The 21,409-nt window shown below is 48.7% G+C and overlaps 2 protein-coding genes across 3 annotated transcripts in view; one reads left to right on the top strand and one right to left on the bottom strand.

The window, feature by feature from the left end:
* LOC134933530 (UDP-glucose 6-dehydrogenase-like) overlaps positions 1-21,409 on the bottom strand; it is an 87,113-nt gene that overhangs the window by 63,582 nt on the left and 2,122 nt on the right. The window contains exons 1-2 of one of the 2 annotated variants that reach the window (XM_063928786.1): positions 4,232-5,186; positions 1,900-2,089 (exon numbers count right to left, since the gene is read on the bottom strand). In XM_063928786.1, the coding sequence (XP_063784856.1) occupies positions 1,900-2,061 (162 nt within the window). In that variant the 5' untranslated portion in view covers positions 2,062-2,089; positions 4,232-5,186. Of the gene's footprint in view, positions 1-1,899; positions 2,090-4,231; positions 5,187-21,409 lie in introns of those variants that run through there. The other variant, XM_063928785.1, reaches the window with a different exon arrangement.
* Positions 11,283-12,489, top strand: LOC134933529 (kinesin-like protein KIF19). Its single transcript, XM_063928784.1, has one exon. The coding sequence runs from the start codon at positions 11,363-11,365 to the stop codon at positions 12,365-12,367; it is 1,005 nt and encodes a 334-aa protein (XP_063784854.1). The 5' UTR covers positions 11,283-11,362; the 3' UTR covers positions 12,368-12,489.

The raw sequence follows: 21,409 nt of genomic DNA, 5'->3' as shown, positions 1-21,409 counted from the left end.
ACGCAAACCTCCCGTCGGGAGCAAGGATCCGGAGGATCCCTCACTGTCGGGAATCATGGCACAACCGTCTGGCTGCGCCAGACCGCGTATAGACCGCCGACCCCTCGACCGTCTACCGACCCGAGCGTCAGCCACAGGAGGAGAAGTCGGAGAGTCGTCACCACTAGAAGGGAGGAGCGCGACGTCGGACTGAGAGCTGACCGCAGAAGCGTCGGCAGTTGAAAATTGGATGCGGGGAGGGGGTGCTGGTTCGTGATCCGCCTGCGCACGCCGCCCCCTAGTGGGGTGATTAGCCGGCAGGCGCGACCCCGGCCGCTGTCTGCCAGGAGGCGCGCGGCCGCGGGCGGCGGCCGAACTACTCGCCAAGGCGGGCGTCCTGGAAGGGCCCGACGCCCCGGGCCCCACCACAAAAGGGGAGGTCGGGCGGGCAGGCACACCGCGGGCGGGCGCGGGCCGCCCCCGCACGACAGGCCCCGCACTGTCTGCAACAGATAATGCCCCCCCCCCCCGCTGGCACGGAGTGGGGGCGACGCCCCACCCCAACGCGGGAGGGCGCTGACCGCATGGGTAAGGGGGGTAGTGGCACAGAGGGGGTAAGCCTCATATGGGCCCCCCTGCTGTGCGGCATGTTTGCAGCACGCGCAGGCAGCAGTCCGGCTGCCGCGCGACCCCCCACCCGCCCACTAAAAGAGGCAGCCGTGTTGACTGGTGAGAGCCGCCGGGCCGCCGGGCGGGAGCTCCGCCCCCGCCCCACGTGACCCGCGCGGCCACCCGCTGTAAGAAGCGGCGGGGCCAGGGATGGTAAAACACCGTCCCTGGCAAGCCGCCTGAGGCTTCTCCTGCTCCCCGGCGCTCCGTCCCCCGCCGCTGATTGCAGCGGGGAAGGAGACGGGGAGGACGCACGTGGGGAGCGCGGGCGGGCGGCCGAGCTCGGCCGCGCACAGCCCTCGTCTCCCTCACAGCAGCCGCAGCAGCAGGGCTTCCCCGACCCGGCGGGACATCAGGGGAATCTAAAAGCCGGGCGGGGAGGCCAGCGCTGCGTGCAGGACGGGAAGGGGGGTTTTGCAACCCCGACATGTCCAGGGAGAGGGCGTCCCCCAAAGGCTGAGGAGTCACCGCAGGCAAGGGGGGAAAATACCCAGGCAAATAACCTCTAAGAGAGGAGGGGAACACAGTAGGAATAGAAGAGTTAGGAATAGGAATGAATGTAGAAGTAGGAATATAGGAAAGATAAGAAATGAAAAAATAGAAGGAAAAATAAAAGTATAAATTACTGAATGAATGGACAATACTTGCACTGCCTGCGTGAAGACACTGAAAGAGGCAGGAAATGGTGGATTAGCCACCTATATCCAGGCTGTACAGCCCCTATCCACAATCCGGCCAATGGCCTCCCGGTTCCTGCCTCAACGTTCCTCCCACTACAAAAACATTAACCCCTTGCAGGCCAAAGTGATGCACCGAGCAGCGCTCTGCAAGCACGGACGGTGTGTTTATGCTGCTGCTGTCATATTATATTCCTTACGCAGTCTTTTTGGTTTGCTAACAAACCTAAATAAACCCCCTATGTTCACTAGTGGCAAGCCACAACCTAACATTCTATCATTTGGTCTATGGGTGGCGCTCTTCTACTTCCTACATTGCATTTCATACTATTTCATTTATTGCTCCCACTCAATGTAATAAAAGACGGAGAGAAGACCAGAACTTTGTATAGAATAACTTTTGGTCACATCATAGCTCTTTAGTTACTAAGAAAAAAAAAAACCCTAGGACAATCTCAAGTCCTAACAGAGGCTGTTCCATATGAAACTGCAATGACCCCAAGGGACCATCTTTAGCTTGCAGCAGCCACTATCACTGTAATTAGGAACAATGGATTCAAAGAAAAAAACCTACCTCATATATAGGCAGCTGGCCAGAATTCCAGGCTTGGATCCGTTCTTCGTTGATGTCTACAACAGTGACGGTTATCTGAGGACACATCTGGGCAATGACCGTACATGTTGGGCCTCCTACATAGCCTGCACCAATACAACAGATATTGTTCACCTGAACCATTTTCAGCTACAGACCAGTGTACCGGGTGCTATGGAAGAAGAGAATGAACCTATAAGTAAACATACAAAGTCATACCTGTTTACGCTGTATTAGAATTCAGTGATACACGTGTGACTCCGATCAGAACTCCCATATTACCAATGACCTGGCAGACTTGACTTTTAATATACATCCTCAGTGCATATTCTTGGGTTATCGCCCATCAACCAATCAATGTATCCCATGTTATCTATACGTGCGCCTTATTAGTGAATCAGTTCTGAATTATTGTATAATGATGTACTATATATATGTAAAGCTGAGTGCCGTAAAAGCACGAGCTCATTGATGAATTCTGTCTTGGTCCACGTGTTTCTGCGCAGAATAATAGGCGTGGTTCCCGATTTGATAATAAATTCTATATGCTGAATATCATCACAACGGAGACTTCCCAATTCTTATTATATATACCAAATAATAAGCGTTAACAATTTCAACATCTACTTACAAATAAACTGTATGAGAGACTAAAGGTGGGTACACACTATTAGATATATCTGCAGATCAATCACCGCCGGCCGCCGCAGCATGTGTACGGGCGGTCGGCCGACCGCCCCGTACACACACAGCGACGCACCAATATATCGTTAGATATATTGGCTGTCGGCTGTGCTGCGCGGCCGACGCGATACGTCTGTGAACGACGGAGTTCACAGACGTATCGCCCGTACACACTGGCCGACGGTCCCGCGATGTATCGGCCGTTCAAGAGAACGGCCGATACATCGACCAGTGTGTACGGGCCTTAAGTTATTATTTACTACACTTTTTCTTCTTCCTTGACTTTGTATCTCCTCCAGATGCTATTGCTGCTGTCTATTTTGACGTTTAACCTACCAGCATGTCAGTAAGTGTGCCCATCAGTAAATTTCATGTGCATTTGACATTAGAAAATATTTGCAAGGGCTGCTGTATACGAGTGTCCAGCTCCGCTGCTTGGAGAGCTTTCGGGATGTGCAGGACTATGCCGGGAAACGTGACACTGATTGGATGGCTGCGGATATCCAATCAGGTGCCACCACCTTTTTGTCGCAAGTCTTGATACCACTGAAAGTATTCCAAGTACAGTATATCTGGCTGCACAAATTGTGGGGCCTATCAAAAGACTTTAGGCCTGTGGAAAATAAACACCACAAGGTGGAATTCTGTGGATTGGCAGAGGTCAAAAATGAAAGGTGCAGTAGTGCATTTTAAGTGGGATTGGTTCATTTGATAGGGTGTGAAATTTTACATGGAAGAATCAATAGGCAATGAGAATGAGGTGGGAGGTGATGTAAGCGGATGGTGGTTGTGTGCAATTCCAGTTGCAGTCGATTCCCACACACTAATCTCTGTCATTAGTCACTAATTTCATAGAGATTTGGCTTATGTCACAACTCACAAACAATGGGGGCTGCCCAGGCTGCAGTCAAAGCCCTCAGCAGCGGGAAACACGCGGTCCTTATCCATTGTGTATGCACAAAAAAGGGCAGTATAAAAAAAAATGGTGCACAGAAAAATGGCTTCAGCTAAAGGCTGCATCTGCTGCAGTCCCTAGAATCCGAATAAGGTTGCCTAAGTAAAAGCAGAAGCAGCTTTCCATTGGATGTGGTATCTGGTAATGATAGTCTGGACTGGTAGCCCTAGGGAATGAAACAACTTCTCCTGGGACTGCCTGTCTGATGTGTGATTAGCAGATACGGAAGCCACTGCTAATTCACATACTGGAGTGGAGGGAGTGCCGGATTTTAAATTCCGCCACTGGTTACAAACCTAGCGCGGAAACCTAGCGAGCACCTCGGGCAATTTGGGTTGCGGCATGTGTCCTATGATCACTGGAGAGTGCAGCTGACAAGTGAACGCTTTTGTTGCCACCTTATTTCACATCTAGAGTGAGATTCATCGAGCCTAGGAGAAAGATAAAGTGGGGAGAGGTAAAGTACGAACCAATCAGCTCCTAGCTGCCATGTTACAGGTTGAGTTTGAAAAATGACAGGAGCTGGTTGGTACTTTATCTCTCTCCACTTGATCTCTGTCCAAGGTTCGATACATCTTGCTCTAAATTTCTTATTATTTTTAATTATTTGTGACAAGTTTATTTACCAAACACAAGTTGTTCATAATTTATGTGTGATCTAAGTGTCAGTGTTACCTTTTTAAGGTCCAGGTAGGCAGGGCCGGATTAACAATGAGGCGGATGGAGCTGCAGCTCCAGGCCTCCCATTGAAAATAGGCCCACAGTAAACTGACAGCGTTGACAGGAGAAAAAACTTTCCTGTTACAGACTGCCAGCAGCCGTCCTTTCTCTCATGCCCCGCCTCCTCCGGCTCCAGCTCTCTCACCTGGGATCAGTCACAGAGAGCCATGCAGGGAGTGTGGTGGCCGCCCCTCCCCTCATGTCTCTCCTTCACCGGGGTCCTGAGCCTGTCACTCACAGTCACAAGCTCCACCCCCAGACTACACAAAAGAGTTGCTGCTGCGTAAAGCCTGGTACTGTAAGCTGTTCTATAATGGCTTCTTCATGAGTATCATGGATTAGTGTGTGTGTATATACTGTACTGTATGTGTGGTGTGTGTACTGTATATGCATACCTCCCAAAATCTTTATGAGGGGAAACGTGACCTTATCCCCCATAAGGGAGCGTGGCATATGGAGGAGGGGGCGTGGCTTCACAGGAGTGCCGCAATCACTATCCACGCCCCCGTTTTCGTCACTGAGGGGGCATGCCCAGCGCTGTCCTGTGAATAGATGCTATGCACATGCGCACAGTGCCTATTCACTCTGCTGTTCTCTGATGCAAAGTGACAGGAACCTCCCAACTGCTCCCCCACCACCACGGGACACTATGGCCGGCGGGTGGGACAGTCTCAGAAAAATGGGCCTGTCCCACGAAAACATTGGGACAGTTGGGAGGTATGGTATATGTACTATGTGTACTGTATGTGTGTGTAGTATGTATATGTGGTGGTGTGTGTATGTGTGTATATATGTGGTAGTGTGTGTACTGTATATATGCTGTGTGTACAGTATGTATGTAGTGTGTACTGTGTGTAAATGTGGTGGTGGTGGTGGTGTGTGTGTGTGTGTGTGTGTACTGTATGTCTGTGTAGTGTGTACTATGTGTGTGTGTAATGTGGTGGTGGTGGGTGTGCGTACTATGTGTGTGTATATGTGGTGGTGGTGTGTGTCTATGTCATAGTGATGTCATAGTTCAGCTGATTGTGATGTCATAGTGATGTCATAATGCAGCTGATGGGTATAGAACAGGCAGCTGGCTGCTTCCTGGCTCATATCTGATATTGCTGGACTAGTGCCAACACACAGATAATTTTCTTACGCTTTTCTGATATTAGAATCGAGAAGATGAATACTGAAGAGAAGAACGCTATAGACCATCAGGTGACTGTGGCTCTGCGCATCCGTCCATTTAATTTGATGGAGACTAAGAATCGAGCCCAGTGCATCACACACCAACTTGGTCCACAGACGCTGCTACTGAAGGACCCTGGCGAGGATCCTTATGACGTACTGCGCTCAAGCAGGACAAGAGAAACAACATTCACCTTTCTCTATCGTCCTAGTGGATGCTGGGGTTCCTGAAAGGACCATGGGGAATAGCGGCTCCGCAGGAGACAGGGCACAAAAAGTAAAGCTTTTCCGATCAGGTGGTGTGCACTGGCTCCTCCCCCTATGACCCTCCTCCAGACTCCAGTTAGATTTTTGTGCCCGGCCGAGAAGGGTGCAATCTAGGTGGCTCTCCTAAAGAGCTGCTTAGAGAAAGTTTAGCTAGGTTTTTTATGTTACAGTGATTCCTGCTGGCAACAGGATCACTGCAGCGAGGGACTGAGGGGAGAAGGAGTCAACTCACCTGCGTGCAGGATGGATTGGCTTCTTGGCTACTGGACATCAAGCTCCAGAGGGACGATCACAGGTACAGCCTGGATGGTCACCGGAGCCGCGCCGCCGGCCCCCTTGCAGATGCTGAAGACAGAAGAGGTCCAGAATCGGCGGCTGAAGACTCCTGCAGTCTTCTAAAGGTAGCGCACAGCACTGCAGCTGTGCGCCATTTTCCTCTCAGCACACTTCACACGGCAGTCACTGAGGGTGCAGGGCGCTGGGAGGGGGGCGCCCTGGGAGGCAAAATGAGTACCTATAAAGGCTAAAAATACCTCACATATAGCCCTAGAGGCTATATGGAGATATTTAACCCCTGCCTGATTTCTCAAAATAGCGGGAGACGAGCCCGCAGGAAAAGGGGCGGGGCCTATCTCCTCAGCACACGGCGCCATTTCCTCTCACAGCTCCGCTGGTCAGGACGGCTCCCAGGTCTCTCCCCTGCACTGCACTACAGAAACAGGGTAAAACAGAGAGGGGGGGCAAATTTATGGCGATATTTTTATATAACAAAGCAGCTATAGGGGAGCACTTATTATAAGGCTATCCCTGATATATATATAGCGCTTTTGGTGTGTGCTGGCAAACTCTCCCTCTGTCTCCCCAAAGGGCTAGTGGGTCCTGTCTTCATTAGGAGCATTCCCTGTGTGTCTGCTGTGTGTCGGTACGTGTGTGTCGACATGTATGAGGACGATATTGGTGTGGAGGCGGAGCAATTGCCAAATATGGGGATGTCACCTCCTAGGGGGTCGACACCAGAATGGATGCCTTTATTTATGGAACTACGGGATAGTGTCAACACGCTAAAGCAGTCGTTTGACGACATGAGACGGCCGGACAATCAATTAGTGCCTGTCCAGGCGACTCAAACACCGTCAGGGGCTGTGAAACGCCCTTTGCCTCAGTCGGTCGACACAGACCCAGACACAGGCGATGACTCCAGTGGTGACGGTGACGAATCAACCGTATTTTCCAGTAGGGCCACACGTTATATGATTTTGGCAATGAAGGAGGCGTTACATTTAGCTGATACTACAGGTACCACTAAACAGGGTATTATGTGGGGTATGAAAAAACTACCTATAGTTTTTCCTGAATCAGAAGAACTAAATGACGTGTGTAATGAAGCGTGGGTTGCCCCTGATAAAAAGCTGATAATTTCAAAGAAATTATTGGCATTATACCCTTTCCCGCCAGAGGTTAGGGAGCGCTGGGAAACACCTCCTAGGGTGGACAAGGCGCTAACACGCTTATCTAAACAAGTGGCGTTACCCTCTCCTGAGACGGCCGCACTTAAAGATCCATCAGATAGGAGGATGGAAAATATCCAAAAAAGTATATACACACATGCAGGTGTTATACTACGACCAGCTGTAGCAACTGCCTGGATGGGCAGTGCGGGGGTAGTTTGGTCAGAATCCCTGATTGAAAATATTGATACCCTGGACAGGGACAATATTCTACTGTCGTTAGAACAAATAAAGGATGCATTTCTTTATATGCGTGATGCACAGAGGGATATATGCACACTGGCATCACGGGTAAGTGCTATGTCCATTTCGGCCAGAAGAGCTTTATGGACGCGACAGTGGACAGGCGATGCGGATTCAAAACGGCATATGGAAGTTTTGCCGTATAAGGGGGAGGAGTTATTTGGAGTCGGTCTATCAGATTTGGTGGCCACGGCTACAGCCGGGAAATCCACCTTTCTACCTCAAGTCACTCCCCAACAGAAAAAGGCACCGACTTTTCAACCGCAGCCCTTTCGTTCCTTTAAAAATAAGAGAGCAAAGGGCTATTCATATTTGCCACGAGGCAAAGGTCGAGGGAAGAGACAGCAACACGCAGCTCCTTCCCAGGATCAGAAGCCCTCCCCGGCTTCTACAAAAGCCTCAGCATGACGCTGGGGCTTCTCAAGCGGACTCGGGGACGGTGGGCGGTCGTCTCAAAAATTACAGCGCGCAGTGGGCTCACTCGCAAGTAGATCCCTGGATCCTGCAGATAATATCTCAGGGATACAGGTTGGAATTAGAGACAGATCCACCTCGCCGTTTCCTGAGGTCTGCTTTACCAACGTCCCCCTCCGAAAGGGAGACGGTGTTGGAAGCCATTCACAAGCTGTACTCTCAGCAGGTGATAGTCAAGGTACCTCTTCTGCAACAAGGGAAGGGGTATTATTCCACTCTTTTTGTGGTACCGAAGCCGGATGGCTCGGTAAGGCCTATTCTAAATCTGAAGTCCTTGAACCTGTACATAAAGAAGTTCAAGTTCAAAATGGAGTCACTCAGAGCAGTGATAGCGAACCTGGAAGAGGGGAACTTTATGGTATCCTTGGACATCAAGGATGCGTATCTCCACGTTCCAATTTACCCCTCACACCAGGGGTACCTCAGGTTCGTTGTACAAAACTGTCACTATCAGTTTCAGACGCTGCCGTTCGGATTGTCCACGGCACCTCGGATCTTTACAAAGGTAATGGCCGAGATGATGATTCTTCTTCGAAGAAAAGGCGTATTAATTATCCCATACTTGGACGATCTCCTAATAAGGGCGAGGTCCAGAGAACAGCTAGAGATGGGATTAGCACTGTCTCAAGAAGTGCTAAAACAGCACGGGTGGATTCTGAATATTCCAAAATCCCAGTTAATGCCGACAACTCGTCTGCTGTTCCTAGGGATGATTCTGGACACGGTTCAGAAAAAGGTTTTTCTCCCGGAGGAAAAAGCCAAGGAGTTATCCGAGCTTGTCAGGAACCTCCTAAAACCAGGAAAGGTGTCTGTACATCAATGCACAAGAGTCCTGGGAAAAATGGTGACTTCTTACGAAGCGATTCCATTCGGCAGATTCCACGCAAGAATTTTCCAAAGGGATCTGTTGGACAAATGGTCAGGGTCGCATCTTCAGATGCACCTACGGATAACCCTGTCTCCAAGGACAAGGGTGTCTCTTCTGTGGTGGTTGCAGAGTGCTCATCTATTGGAGGGCCGCAGATTCGGCATACAGGATTGGATCCTGGTGACCACGGACGCCAGCCTGAGAGGCTGGGGAGCAGTCACACAAGGAAGAAACTTCCAGGGAGTATGGACGAGCCTGGAAACGTCTCTTCACATAAACATTCTGGAACTAAGAGCAATATACAATGCTCTAAACCAGGCAGAACCTCTGCTTCAGGGAAAACCGGTATTGATCCAGTCGGACAACATCACGGCAGTCGCCCATGTGAACAGACAGGGCGGCACAAGAAGCAGGAGGGCAATGGCAGAAGCTGCAAGGATTCTTCGCTGGGCAGAGAATCATGTGATAGCACTGTCAGCAGTGTTCATCCCGGGAGTGGACAACTGGGAAGCAGACTTCCTCAGCAGACACGATCTTCACCCGGGAGAGTGGGGACTTCATCCAGAAGTCTTCCACATGCTGGTAACCCGTTGGGAAAGACCAATGGTGGACATGATGGCGTCTCGCCTCAACAAAAAACTGGACAGGTATTGCGCCAGGTCAAGAGATCCGCAGGCAATAGCTGTGGACGCGCTGGTAACGCCTTGGGTGTACCAGTCGGTGTATGTGTTTCCTCCTCTGCCTCTCATACCAAAAGTATTGAGAATTATACGGCAAAGAGGCGTAAGAACGATACTAGTGGTTCCGGATTGGCCAAGGAGGACTTGGTACCCGGAACTTCAAGAGATGATCACGGAAGATCCGTGGCCTCTACCTCTAAGGAGGGACTTGCTTCAGCAGGGTCCCTGTCTGTTTCAAGACTTACCGCGGCTGCGTTTGACGGCATGGCGGTTGAACGCCGGATCCTAAAGGAAAGAGGCATGCCGGAAGAAGTCATTCCTACTTTGATTAAAGCAAGGAAGGAAGTAACCGTGCAACATTATCACCGAATTTGGCGAAAATATGTTGCGTGGTGCGAAGATCGGAGTGCTCCGACGGAGGAATTTCAACTGGGTCGATTCCTACATTTCCTGCAATCAGGATTGTCAATGGGTCTCAAATTGGGATCTATTAAGGTTCAAATTTCGGCCCTGTCGATTTTCTTTCAAAAAGAATTGGCTTCAGTCCCTGAAGTCCAGACCTTTGTTAAGGGAGTGCTGCATATACAGCCTCCTGTGGTGCCTCCAGTGGCACCGTGGGATCTAAATGTGGTTTTGGACTTCCTAAAATCTCATTGGTTTGAACCACTAAAAAAGGTGGATTTGAAATATCTCACATGGAAAGTGACCATGCTTCTAGCCCTGGCTTCTGCCAGGAGAGTGTCAGAATTGGCAGCTTTATCTTACAAAAGCCCATATCTGATTTTCCATTCGGACAGGGCAGAACTGCGAACTCGTCCGCATTTTCTCCCTAAGGTGGTGTCAGCATTTCATCTGAACCAGCCTATTGTAGTGCCTGCGGCTACAAGTGACTTGGAGGACTCCAAGTTACTGGACGTTGTCAGAGCATTAAAAATATATATTGCAAGGACAGCTGGAGTCAGAAAATCTGACTCGTTGTTTATATTGTATGCACCCAACAAGATGGGTGCTCCTGCGTCTAAGCAGACGATTGCTCGTTGGATCTGTAGTACAATCCAACTTGCACATTCTGTGGCAGGCTTGCCACAGCCTAAATCTGTAAAGGCCCACTCCACAAGGAAGGTGGGCTCATCTTGGGCGGCTGCCCGAGGGGTCTCGGCATTACAACTTTGCCGAGCAGCTACGTGGTCAGGGGAGAACACGTTTGTAAAATTTTACAAATTTGATACTCTGGCTAAGGAGGACCTGGAGTTCTCTCATTCGGTGCTGCAGAGTCATCCGCACTCTCCCGCCCGTTTGGGAGCTTTGGTATAATCCCCATGGTCCTTTCAGGAACCCCAGCATCCACTAGGACGATAGAGAAAATAAGATTTTACTTACCGATAAATCTATTTCTCGGAGTCCGTAGTGGATGCTGGGCGCCCATCCCAAGTGCGGATTATCTGCATAAGTTGTACATAGTTATTGTTAACTAATTCGGGTTATTGTTAAAGGAAGCCATCTTTCAGAGGCTCCGCTGTTATCATACTGTTAACTGGGTTTAGATCACAAGTTGTACGGTGTGATTGGTGTGGCTGGTATGAGTCTTACCCGGGATTCAAAATCCTCCCTTATTGTGTACGCTCGTCCGGGCACAGTACCTAACTGGAGTCTGGAGGAGGGTCATAGGGGGAGGAGCCAGTGCACACCACCTGATCGGAAAAGCTTTACTTTTTGTGCCCTGTCTCCTGCGGAGCCGCTATTCCCCATGGTCCTTTCAGGAACCCCAGCATCCACTACGGTCTCCGAGAAATAGATTTATCGGTAAGTAAAATCTTATTTTAACCACGTGTTCGATCAGGCAGCTACTCAGGAAAATGTATATGATTCCACGATGAAGAACATAGTGGATGACATCCTAGCTGGGTACAATGCTGCCATATTCGCCTACGGCCCAACAGGCACAGGGAAGACCTATACTATGATGGGTAAGCCTCGCGAGCCCGGAATGATTTATCGCACCCTGAAGGACCTGTATAAGACTATCGAGGAGACCGGAAGGAGAGATAATTTCTCTTTATCATTGTCATATGCTGAGATCTACAATGAAACAATCCGGGACCTATTAAAACCTTCTTCTGGATCTTTGGCCCTCAGAGAGGATCCTTATGGTAACACCAAAATACTAGGGATTACTGCGTTCTCCCCTAGCACACCTGAGGAGGCCATGAATCTGCTGAAGATGGGAAATAAGCGGCGCTCTGAAGCAACAACAACAGCTAATAAGACCTCATCACGCTCCCATGCCATATTACAAATCACCGTAAAACAAACAGGCAGTGATGGGGTTAGCACAGGCCGCCTGTACATGGTGGACCTGGCAGGATCAGAGCGGGCAAGCCAGACTACAAACAGCGGCAAGACCATGAAAGAAGGAGGTTACATCAACCGCTCCCTCCTCGCCCTCAGAAAGTGCATCATGGCACTGCGCGAGAAACCAGGCAGCCATATAAACTATCGGGACAGTAAACTGACCTGGCTGCTAAAGGGCGCACTGAGCGGGAAAAGCAGAATGGTCATGATTGCACACGTCAGCCCTGCAGATAGTGCCTTTGAAGAGTCACGCAGCACAATGACCTATGGGAGCAAGGCCAAATTCATCCAGACACGGGTGGAGAGAAACAGCGTCCCCCATGGTACTGCTGAGAGGGGCAGGGGGGGCGCAGTGCTGCGGAAAGACATGCAGTTTATTATGAGACGCACTATGGCACCGCTGATGAATTTGCCACGTGTAGTCCCTATGGCAAAGAATTTCCAGGCTGTACAAGAGATCAAGGCTACAGCTCGTGCAAGTGCAAATTCTTACACATATCTAGAATTAGCACGTAGATGGCTGTAGAAACACCACTTGGGCCGGCAGAAACACCACCTGGGCCGGCCGGCCGGCCGGCAGGAACACCGTTGGTGGTAAAGGTGATTATAAAAAAAAAAAAAAAAAATGAGAGCTGGGGATTAGGGCTACCGGCGACACCCCAAGAAAAAAAAAAACGACACTGGGCAGCCACCTCATTGGTGTGTTGGAAGAGCTGCTAATTATTTTTAAAATATTGACAGTTACATCTAACTCCTTGATACGTTAATAACTTATTCAACCTGGGCAATGTCGGGTACAGATGGCGCAGCGCTCATCTGAGGCGGCTCCATCACAGGCGCGCACTCCCAGCGTGACTGAGCGATCCGTCCGCTTAGTCTCGCCGGGAGTGCACAGAGACGCTCCCATTGTGAGAGTCTCTGTCCGGGCGCACGGACTGAGATGCTCTCCATTCAAGTGAACGGGGTGCGTCTCCATCACGCGCGCCCTACCGGCCGGGTGGAGACGTTGTCAGCGATAGGTGCGCCCCTAGTTACAGACGGAACTGCAACTAGCATGGCTCCATCTGTACATTAGCTGCTTATACATCATTTGTGCTGTTTGTGGTTTCAGTTCATTATGTTTCACAGTGACATTTTATTGCATCCTTATGTATTGTATTCTTGTTATGTGGCATGGGGGCATATTCATTATGAAAAAAGCTGTGAAATAAGAATTTTTAGTTTTTAATTCTCACCCTCACATTTCACAAATTTTTGATCATGATTCCCTTATAAAAATATCACTTCCGAAAAACTATTTTTGCGAAGCAGCTTTTTAAGATTATATTTATCAAACTGCAACTGAGGTGTCTGTATGGACTTCCTCACACTGCGCATGCCACCACCGGCGTCCGTAGCCTCTGCCTCCCTGCCACTAACCCAGCAGCTGTAACTACATAGGGCACCCCCAGCAGCCGTTGTAAGTCACCCACGTGCAGATTCCCCCCATTTCCCCCATATACTCTTACAGGTTATCCCCCAACCTACTTGACCCCAACATAACATTATGCCGGCAATTGTATGTTCCATGTGTAAAAAACTGTATGTATATTTATTTATATTTAAATGCACACTCTTTTCTCCTTTTTATGTTTTGTATTTTTTTACTTGGCAGTCCATTTGCTGCAGCTTTTGTCGGTATACCGCACTTACGCTGCCTCTGGACTCTCTGGGGGGTATTCAATTGTTAGGAAAAAAACAGACCCCCAACGGACTTTTCAAACAATTGAATTCCCCCCACTGAATTTAGTTTGTTTGGCTGCGTACAAAAATCCGTGTCGAGATCAGGCCTTTAGGTGGGGAGTTACAGCGGCACTGGCCCCCACGCTGCTTATAGAATTGACCCCTGTATGTGAGATGGAATTTACAAAGAGAAAACAGAATATATCAAAATATTTTGGATCCAAAACTTGATGCATTTTGCTTCCAATTTATTTATTTTATTAAGTTATTTATGTAGCGCACATGTATTCTGCTCCACTTTAATGTAATGCTCATTGCTTATGTCATTAAGACAGGAGTGTAAAGCCTATGTGCACATAACCTGTCTGATTCTGCTTATATATACATGTGATAAATTATATTGTAGTAATAACACCTTTTAATATTGTTTTGCAGCCAATTGAAGACAGGTTTGTGGAGGCAGGAAAACTACAGAGATATCAGCTTCAGGTACATTTTGTAAAGATTAATCAGAAGCAGCAATGAACAAAGCAATTGAATAAGAGTGTTGCGGCCACAGGTTTTTTTTTTGACCATCTGCAATGTGTCTTCACTCATTTTTCCTCATGTCCCATATAATTGCACAGGAAAGTGAGCAAAGAATCCTTATTGGGAATAAGAAGGTGGCACAGATTATGACCGGAGGATTCCTTGGGATCAGTTCAATTAGCCACGAGGGGAGCAAAACTCAGACAATGGACTCTGAACTCTCCCCCCGTCTCACTGCCCTATCTTGCTGCCCTATCTCACCTCATACTTGTGTATTTTTTATAGCCCTATGGGCGAGATTCAATAGTTTTTCCCCCCTCACACACCAGTCCACGCATGCCAGCAGCTATTCAATAGTTTCTGCGATAACATCATTTGAGCTCGCTACCCCCCGGGGGTGATGAGCTGAAATGTGCGAAAAAAGTGACCCGTTTGGATGCGATATGCGCGATAAAACAGAATAATTGAATATCGCCCCGCGATCTTCCATCACTTTAGACGGGAGATCAGGTGGTGCGATATAACAATTGAATCTCGCCCTATGGGTCTGCGAACAAATAATCCATGAGTCCATGAGCATATAGCTGCACTCATGGATGCGACTGTGTTGCGCCTAACTGAATTGACCCTCTAGTTTGTGAATCCTTTCCTACCGCACCCACAGGATAGAAACTGAAAAACAATTCATTAATTTTGACAGTAATATTTTCTATTCCATCTCTCTTCCAGAACCAGATTATTTGTTAAGCAATTTAGAGCTAAATTAGCTATGCAGCACTCTTCAGAAACACAGCATCTTCAGTGGTCTTGGCAGTTACAACACAAAACGTGACGGACTTTCTATTGAAAATAGCTGCCCCTTTAAATTCCAAAACCACTGAAGGCGCAGCAGCTTTGAAAATCACTGTATAGTAAATTTAGCACCTCATCTCTTGTCTAGTACCCAATGGACACGTGGGCCCAAATGGCTCTAACACAATTTATATGTGATTTATTTATTTTTAATCTATGAAGGTGGGAAAAGGTCACAAAAAATGTTGCCTATAGCAACATATGGTCTTAATCAGTCTCACCCCATTACTGTGTTTTGTGGGTTGTCTTCAGCATCCGGGACACAAATGGCATACATGGTGTGGAACTTTCCTGTGACTTTAAGAACTTTTAGCTGCCAGAGTCTATTACCAGTAGCGGATCTTGCCACGAGCAAGCAGGACTTTTGCCCGGGGTGCCGCCTTCCGGAGGGCGCTGGCGCCATCCGGAGGGCGCTGCACCGTGGCAAGATCCGCCACTGCTGCCCGCTGTGTCCCCTGTCCGCCTCCGCTGCCCGGCCCGCTGTGTCCCCGCCTCCTGTGAAGGGAACTAGACGCTACGCGTCTAGTTTCCCTTTGTGGAGAGTACCTTTGCTGAGCGGTGCGCGATGACGTCATCGCACAGCAAAGGTCCTCTCCACGAAGGGAACTAGACGCTACGCGTCTAGTTTCCCTTTGTGGAGAGGACCTTTTGCTGTGTGGTGCACGATGACGTCATCGCGCACCGCTCAGCATTCAAGCGGCGCTAGTAATGTACAGGGGACGTAACTGACCACGCCCCCTGTATTAGGCCACGCCCCGTTTCCTGCCCGGGGCGCAGAGCGGCCTTGAACCGGCCCTGTCTATTACATAGCATCTGTTGAGGCGCACTGTACTGTAAATTTAACCTACGTAATGTGAATACAGTTAACACAAGTAAATATGCAATTTTGGAAGGCTGCTACAATTGCAGTGCATATGCAGGAGGCGGTACATACCACCTCCTACCTGTATTTGTGATGCGATAGCATCTCTGATGAACGTTACAATGTTAACCTGCGACGGCAGGCTGAGTAATGCGATACAGTCATTGGACTCGACGCTCCCGGAAAACGGGAGCCCTCCCTGTCCCTGTCCCTCCCTGCGAGTAACAGACAGAGGCGTTCGCATCCCTGTGATGCGATTGCAGGACCCGTTCTGCACCTGCGCAGAACAGGGTCTGCGCATGCAGTTTCCCAACCATGGGGAAACTGCAGTAAGGATCGCATAAGTCTCAGATGAAACGCAACGGAACTTGGCGTGAGAAAAAGTTGCAGGCACTGCATCTGAGCCCGGCTTATGCAGATTCAGACTTGGCTGCACACATATATACAAATGTCGCACATCAGATTGATCAGTGCAAGCAGTGGCGTACCAATAGTCCCCGCAGACCCCGCGGTGGCCTGGAGGCGCTGGTGGTCTGCAGACACTATTGCTATTCCACTGCCTGGAGCTGCAGATACTTGTCTGCGGTCCCATCGCGCATGCCACCATTGAAAATGACCCTTCCAAAATGGCTGCTGCCTCAGAAGAGACAGTAATTAGGTATGCTAAAGGAGGTGTTGGCTATTTTGGGAGGGACATTTATAATGGGGGCAGACGCGACAGGAACGCAGACCTGCAGCGATGGCCAGAGGGAGAGATCCCCTGACAACGAGCAGAACCCCTGACAACTAGCAGGTACCATAGGGGGGCGGGTGCCTGAAGTTATTTATATGGGGGGGGGGTGCGTTTATTTTATAGTTACGCCACTGAGTGCAAGCTAGCAATTTTTGCCCCATCTAGTTGTTTATTTATGTGAATAAGATGCACATTTTGAGAGCGAAAGATGCTCAGTGTGCCCGAGTCTCCGGGACCTGGTGCACCGAGATTGCCGGTAATTTATCTCCATCCAAGGCTTAGTAAATAGACCCCTATGTCACAGTGTCATTGCTGATTTACAGCAGATGTGGTAGATACACTGAGTGGTGCTCCAGCAGAGGTAGTGAGTGAAACAGAGCACTCACGCTTTATGTATAGGAAATAAACACGGTTATTCCTGTCACCAGGAGCAGGGGAATAAGGGGGTAATTCAGATCTGGTCGCTGGGCTGCTAATTTTGCTGTTCTGCGATCAGATAGTCTCCGCCTCCAGAGGGAGTGTAAATTTGCCGTGCAAGTGTGCAATCGAATGTGTATGCCGAGCTGTGAAAAGTCACTTTTTGCAGTCTGTGCGCAGCCCAGGACTTACTCCTACAGTGCGATGAGAACAGGCTGATCGGGGCCGGAGCTGACGTCAGACACCCTCCCTGAAAACGCTGCGTTTTTCCGGACACTCCCTGTAAACGCTCATTTGCAACCCACAAACGGCCCTCCTCCTGTCAACCACCTTGCGGACGCCCGTGCAATCGGATTTTTTGCACCATCCCATCGCTGACCGGCGATACCCATTGTTGTTGTCCGACGCACGTGAGCATTGCGACGCATGCGCAGTTTGGACCTGATTCCCCGCTGTACGAAAACGTACAGCAGTGTTCAGATCTGAATTACCCCCTAAGTTCGGAGCCCAGAAGCGAGATAGTTGCAATTTCAGTAGCTGAACCCAGGGCCAGATTAACAATGGGGCGGATGGAGCTACAGCACCAGGCCTCCACATAAAAATAGGCCCATCATCATGGCAGTATGACGATCATTAGCCAACAGCTGGCCACATGGTCTGCCATGAAGCATAACTATTAAGATTGTATTTCTATTTTTTTTCTCACATATTTATGCATTTTTTTATATTTTTACATATTTAGGGAGATATTGGAGTTGATAGTGTAGGGGATGTACACACCCATATGGCTCTGGCCACACCCACACAGCACTGATCACACCTCCCCCATTTTTTCACAATAGGCCCTTGAATATTTTCAGCTCCAGGCCCATGTGGCCCTTAATCCGGCCCTGCAGGTAGGTAGTATTTCTTTAATGGGTATTGGAGAGGGGGACTGACCCGGGCCCTCGTATGGGTCTATGAGGCAGGCCCAGGTAATCTTTTCCCGCCCCACCCCCCTCTTAGTGCCCCTGTGTCTTGTATTTTGAGGTGCTGTGGGCACATTGGGGAGATGTATCAAAGCTTGGAGAGAGATAAAATACGTACAAATACCAACCAATCATCTACAACTGTCATTTCACAGGCTGTGTTTGAAAATTGGCAGTTATGAGCTGATTGGCACCTTATGAATAAAAGCTACTTATAACACATAACACCTATTGAGAAAAATGTGTCTTCAGCAGAAATGAAATGATAAAACTCCTCAACATTGACCTCTGGAATCAGACTTTTTCTCCTAGCTGCAGTATAAACTTTTTTCTTTCTGTCCCCATCAGCATGAAATGACATAACACATAGCAGCAAATATACACAGTGGGCAAAATCATTTTTGATCTACATTGATATGAATACAAGGTGCAGCCTGAAAATTCCAACACGTCTTGTGCTGTATTCTTGACCACGGTACTTAATTATACATCAGTCACAAAGGGTTAACCAAGAAAGTCAAATCGTCCGCCCGTCTCCCCCCCCCCCCCCCCTGCCCCCCCTTCCTCATTGCTAGTGTAATACCTACCCCCCAAAGTGTGAGTTTCCTGAATTACGGGACAGGAGATATGTATAACATCTGGACAGAAGGACTTCTATTACTGGGCTGACGTCATACACTAGCTGCTATTACAGCACACCCTGGACTCTCTGTCTTGTTAGTACATCTCTACAGGAGAATTTACTCTCCTCCTGCTGACTGTGGTACAACAAATGGTGTATGGGTTCAATTAAGACTTCAGTGACGCTCTGTGTCCTTTGTCTTAACTGAGATCCTCTGCAGCATTAATTCTTTTAATTACCCCCTCTCATATGAAAAGACGCACAGTCGTGATTAACGGCAAACAGTCCCAATATGACAGGACTTTGGGGCCCCTCTGCAATGTGATCTGGGTGAGATATTAGTGGCCAGGATCACCTGGCGCAGCCAGGGACAGGGGCCCCGGAAGGAGCTGGTCCCTGTGTTGTGCCAAGTGTGGTGCTGGATTTGCTGTGCAAAGTGAAGTGGGTGGACTGGGTGTCCGATGACGCAATTTTACTGAATATCGGCATTGCATAGCGAGGGCGTGGCTATGATGACACAATAGTTGCAGCCATTTCCCCCACAAATAGCCTTTCCTGTCATGTCACGCCCACTCCCCGCCCTGAGTGCACGTTGCTGTGCTGATCTGGCTGCCCCCTCCCGCAGGAGATTTGGGGATACTTACTGTTCTGATGTCACATACCCCGCAACACCAGGTCACCAGCCCCCACAGTGCTGCGTTTTACCCCCCCCTCCCCCAAACGCCTCTGGCTGTCAATCTGGAAGAGTAATTCACATCGACGTGATACGATCGTATTTGTCGGCACGCGCAGACCATGTCCTGAGCGTGCGCAATGGGCAAAAGTTCGGCATAATGTGATCATATCACACCTGCGAAGCAAAAGAAGACTAAAGGGGGGTACTGACGGGGGAGATGTGTGCTGAGCGATCTTAACACAGACCGCTCAGCACACATCTCTTCCCCCCGCTCAGCACAGCGTGATGTGCTTAGCAAGGGGATGGACGGACCAGGGGGCTGCTCACTTCCCACAACGGTGAAGTGAGCGACCCACTGGATTGAACCTGCATGCAGGCTCACTCTAGCACCGGCGATAGCGGCTATTGCTGGGGGGCATACACACGGCAGATCCGTGCTTAAAATCTAAGCAATCTAGTCAAATTGCTTCGATTTTAAACACGGATCTCTCCGCGTGTATGCCATTGCCCCCCTTAAGATGTGACTATAAACCAACTACAATTTCTCTAACGTCCTAAGTGGATGCTGGGGACTCCGTAAGGACCATGGGGATTAGCGGCTCCGCAGGAGACTGGGCACAACTATAAAGAAAGCTTTTAGACTACTGGTGTGCACTGGCTCCTCCCACTAAGACCCTCCTCCAGACCTCAGTTGAGGGGAAAAAACAACCAGCACTTTATACAAGCAGTTTTACACCTCCAACTGTCCTGGTTTAAATATATTTGTCTATTTATCTTTTTTTATCCATTATTCAATTACCCGCAGCGACTGTGGGTGTAAAATTATCACTGGGGGGCTATCTAATTAGCCACGATAAGCCGGCATGTGCCGCAGTTCATCTGAAAACGGGGCTATTTCACTCGAACACACACAGGTTTCATTGAACCTGTGTGTTTACGGGTGTAAATGCACTTTTTAACGGACAAGCTAATTGAATAGCCCAACCGCAACACCTCCTGATGTCTCTTTGGGGCTTATTGAATATGCCTAATAGGATGTATTTTATCACAATGTTTTCTGCATACCTAACTGTGCAGCTGACTCCGAATACAATCCACTGTCATTACATCATTCATTCTCGAGCAACTGTTTTTGCATGTGTTTGACAGAATATTGCACATTCCCTTATTACCGCATTCAGGGTTGGACTGGCCCACAGGGAGGGGGAGGCGGTTCCAGACTATGGGGGACATGTACTAAGCAGTGATAAAAGTGGAGAAGTGAACCAGTGGTGAAGTTAACCATGGCAACCAATAAGCATTGACGTAGCATTTATAATTTGCATACAATAGAAGAATACAGAGCAGCTAATTGGTTGCCATGGGCAACTTCTCTACTGGCTCACTTCTACACTTTTATCACTGCTTAGTAATTCTCCCCCAAAGTTCTTTAATTATACATTATACATACCGTATGTTACCTAATACTGCACAGGGCTATGGTTTATTGTCTACAGTGCATTGCTGTTATTAATCTACTACATTATCATGTATGCACTAACAGTATTTACTAAATATATTTATCAAAGGGCCCAGCCCAAGCATTCTCTAATGGTTAGGAAACCCAATGTGGCGGCTGGACACACCCCCTCAGGAAACTGGCCACACCCCATACCGGGCCCTACCACTGTGTTCCCCCGGTGGGCCCTTCATCAGCATCTGATCGATGCCTTAAACATTTATAGAAGGAGGAGCAACTGATACAATTTCTTAGTTGCATTACCTCTTAAATTCTACAGTTGTCTATTTTTATGTATATAAAATATATACTCTTAGGTCAGTAAGTTTTATATTCTGTCCCATCTAGGTCAATAAATTTTGTTTTTAGGCGGAGATTAATCAAAGCTCGGAGAGAGAGATGATGTCCCAGTCAATCAGCTCCTAACTGTCATGTTACAGACGGCACCTGAAAAATGTCAGTTATGAGCTGATTGTTTGGTGCATTATCTCTCCAGTTTATCTCTATCCAAGTTTTAATAAATCCCCCCATCAGTTAGAAACCCAGGTAAAGTACCTACCAACCAACCAGCTCCTAACTGTAAGTTTTCAAACCCAGGCTGTGACATGACAGTTAGGAGCTGATTGGCTGGTACTTTATCTCCGTCCACTTTATCTCCCTCCTAATGGGGCATACACACGGGGCGATTTT

Source organism: Pseudophryne corroboree, chromosome 6 (assembly GCF_028390025.1).
Source record: "Pseudophryne corroboree isolate aPseCor3 chromosome 6, aPseCor3.hap2, whole genome shotgun sequence".
NCBI classification, from domain to species: Eukaryota; Metazoa; Chordata; class Amphibia; order Anura; family Myobatrachidae; genus Pseudophryne; species Pseudophryne corroboree.
The sequence above is the reverse complement of the archived record's forward strand: the minus strand, read 5'-3'. Positions and strand labels throughout refer to the sequence as shown.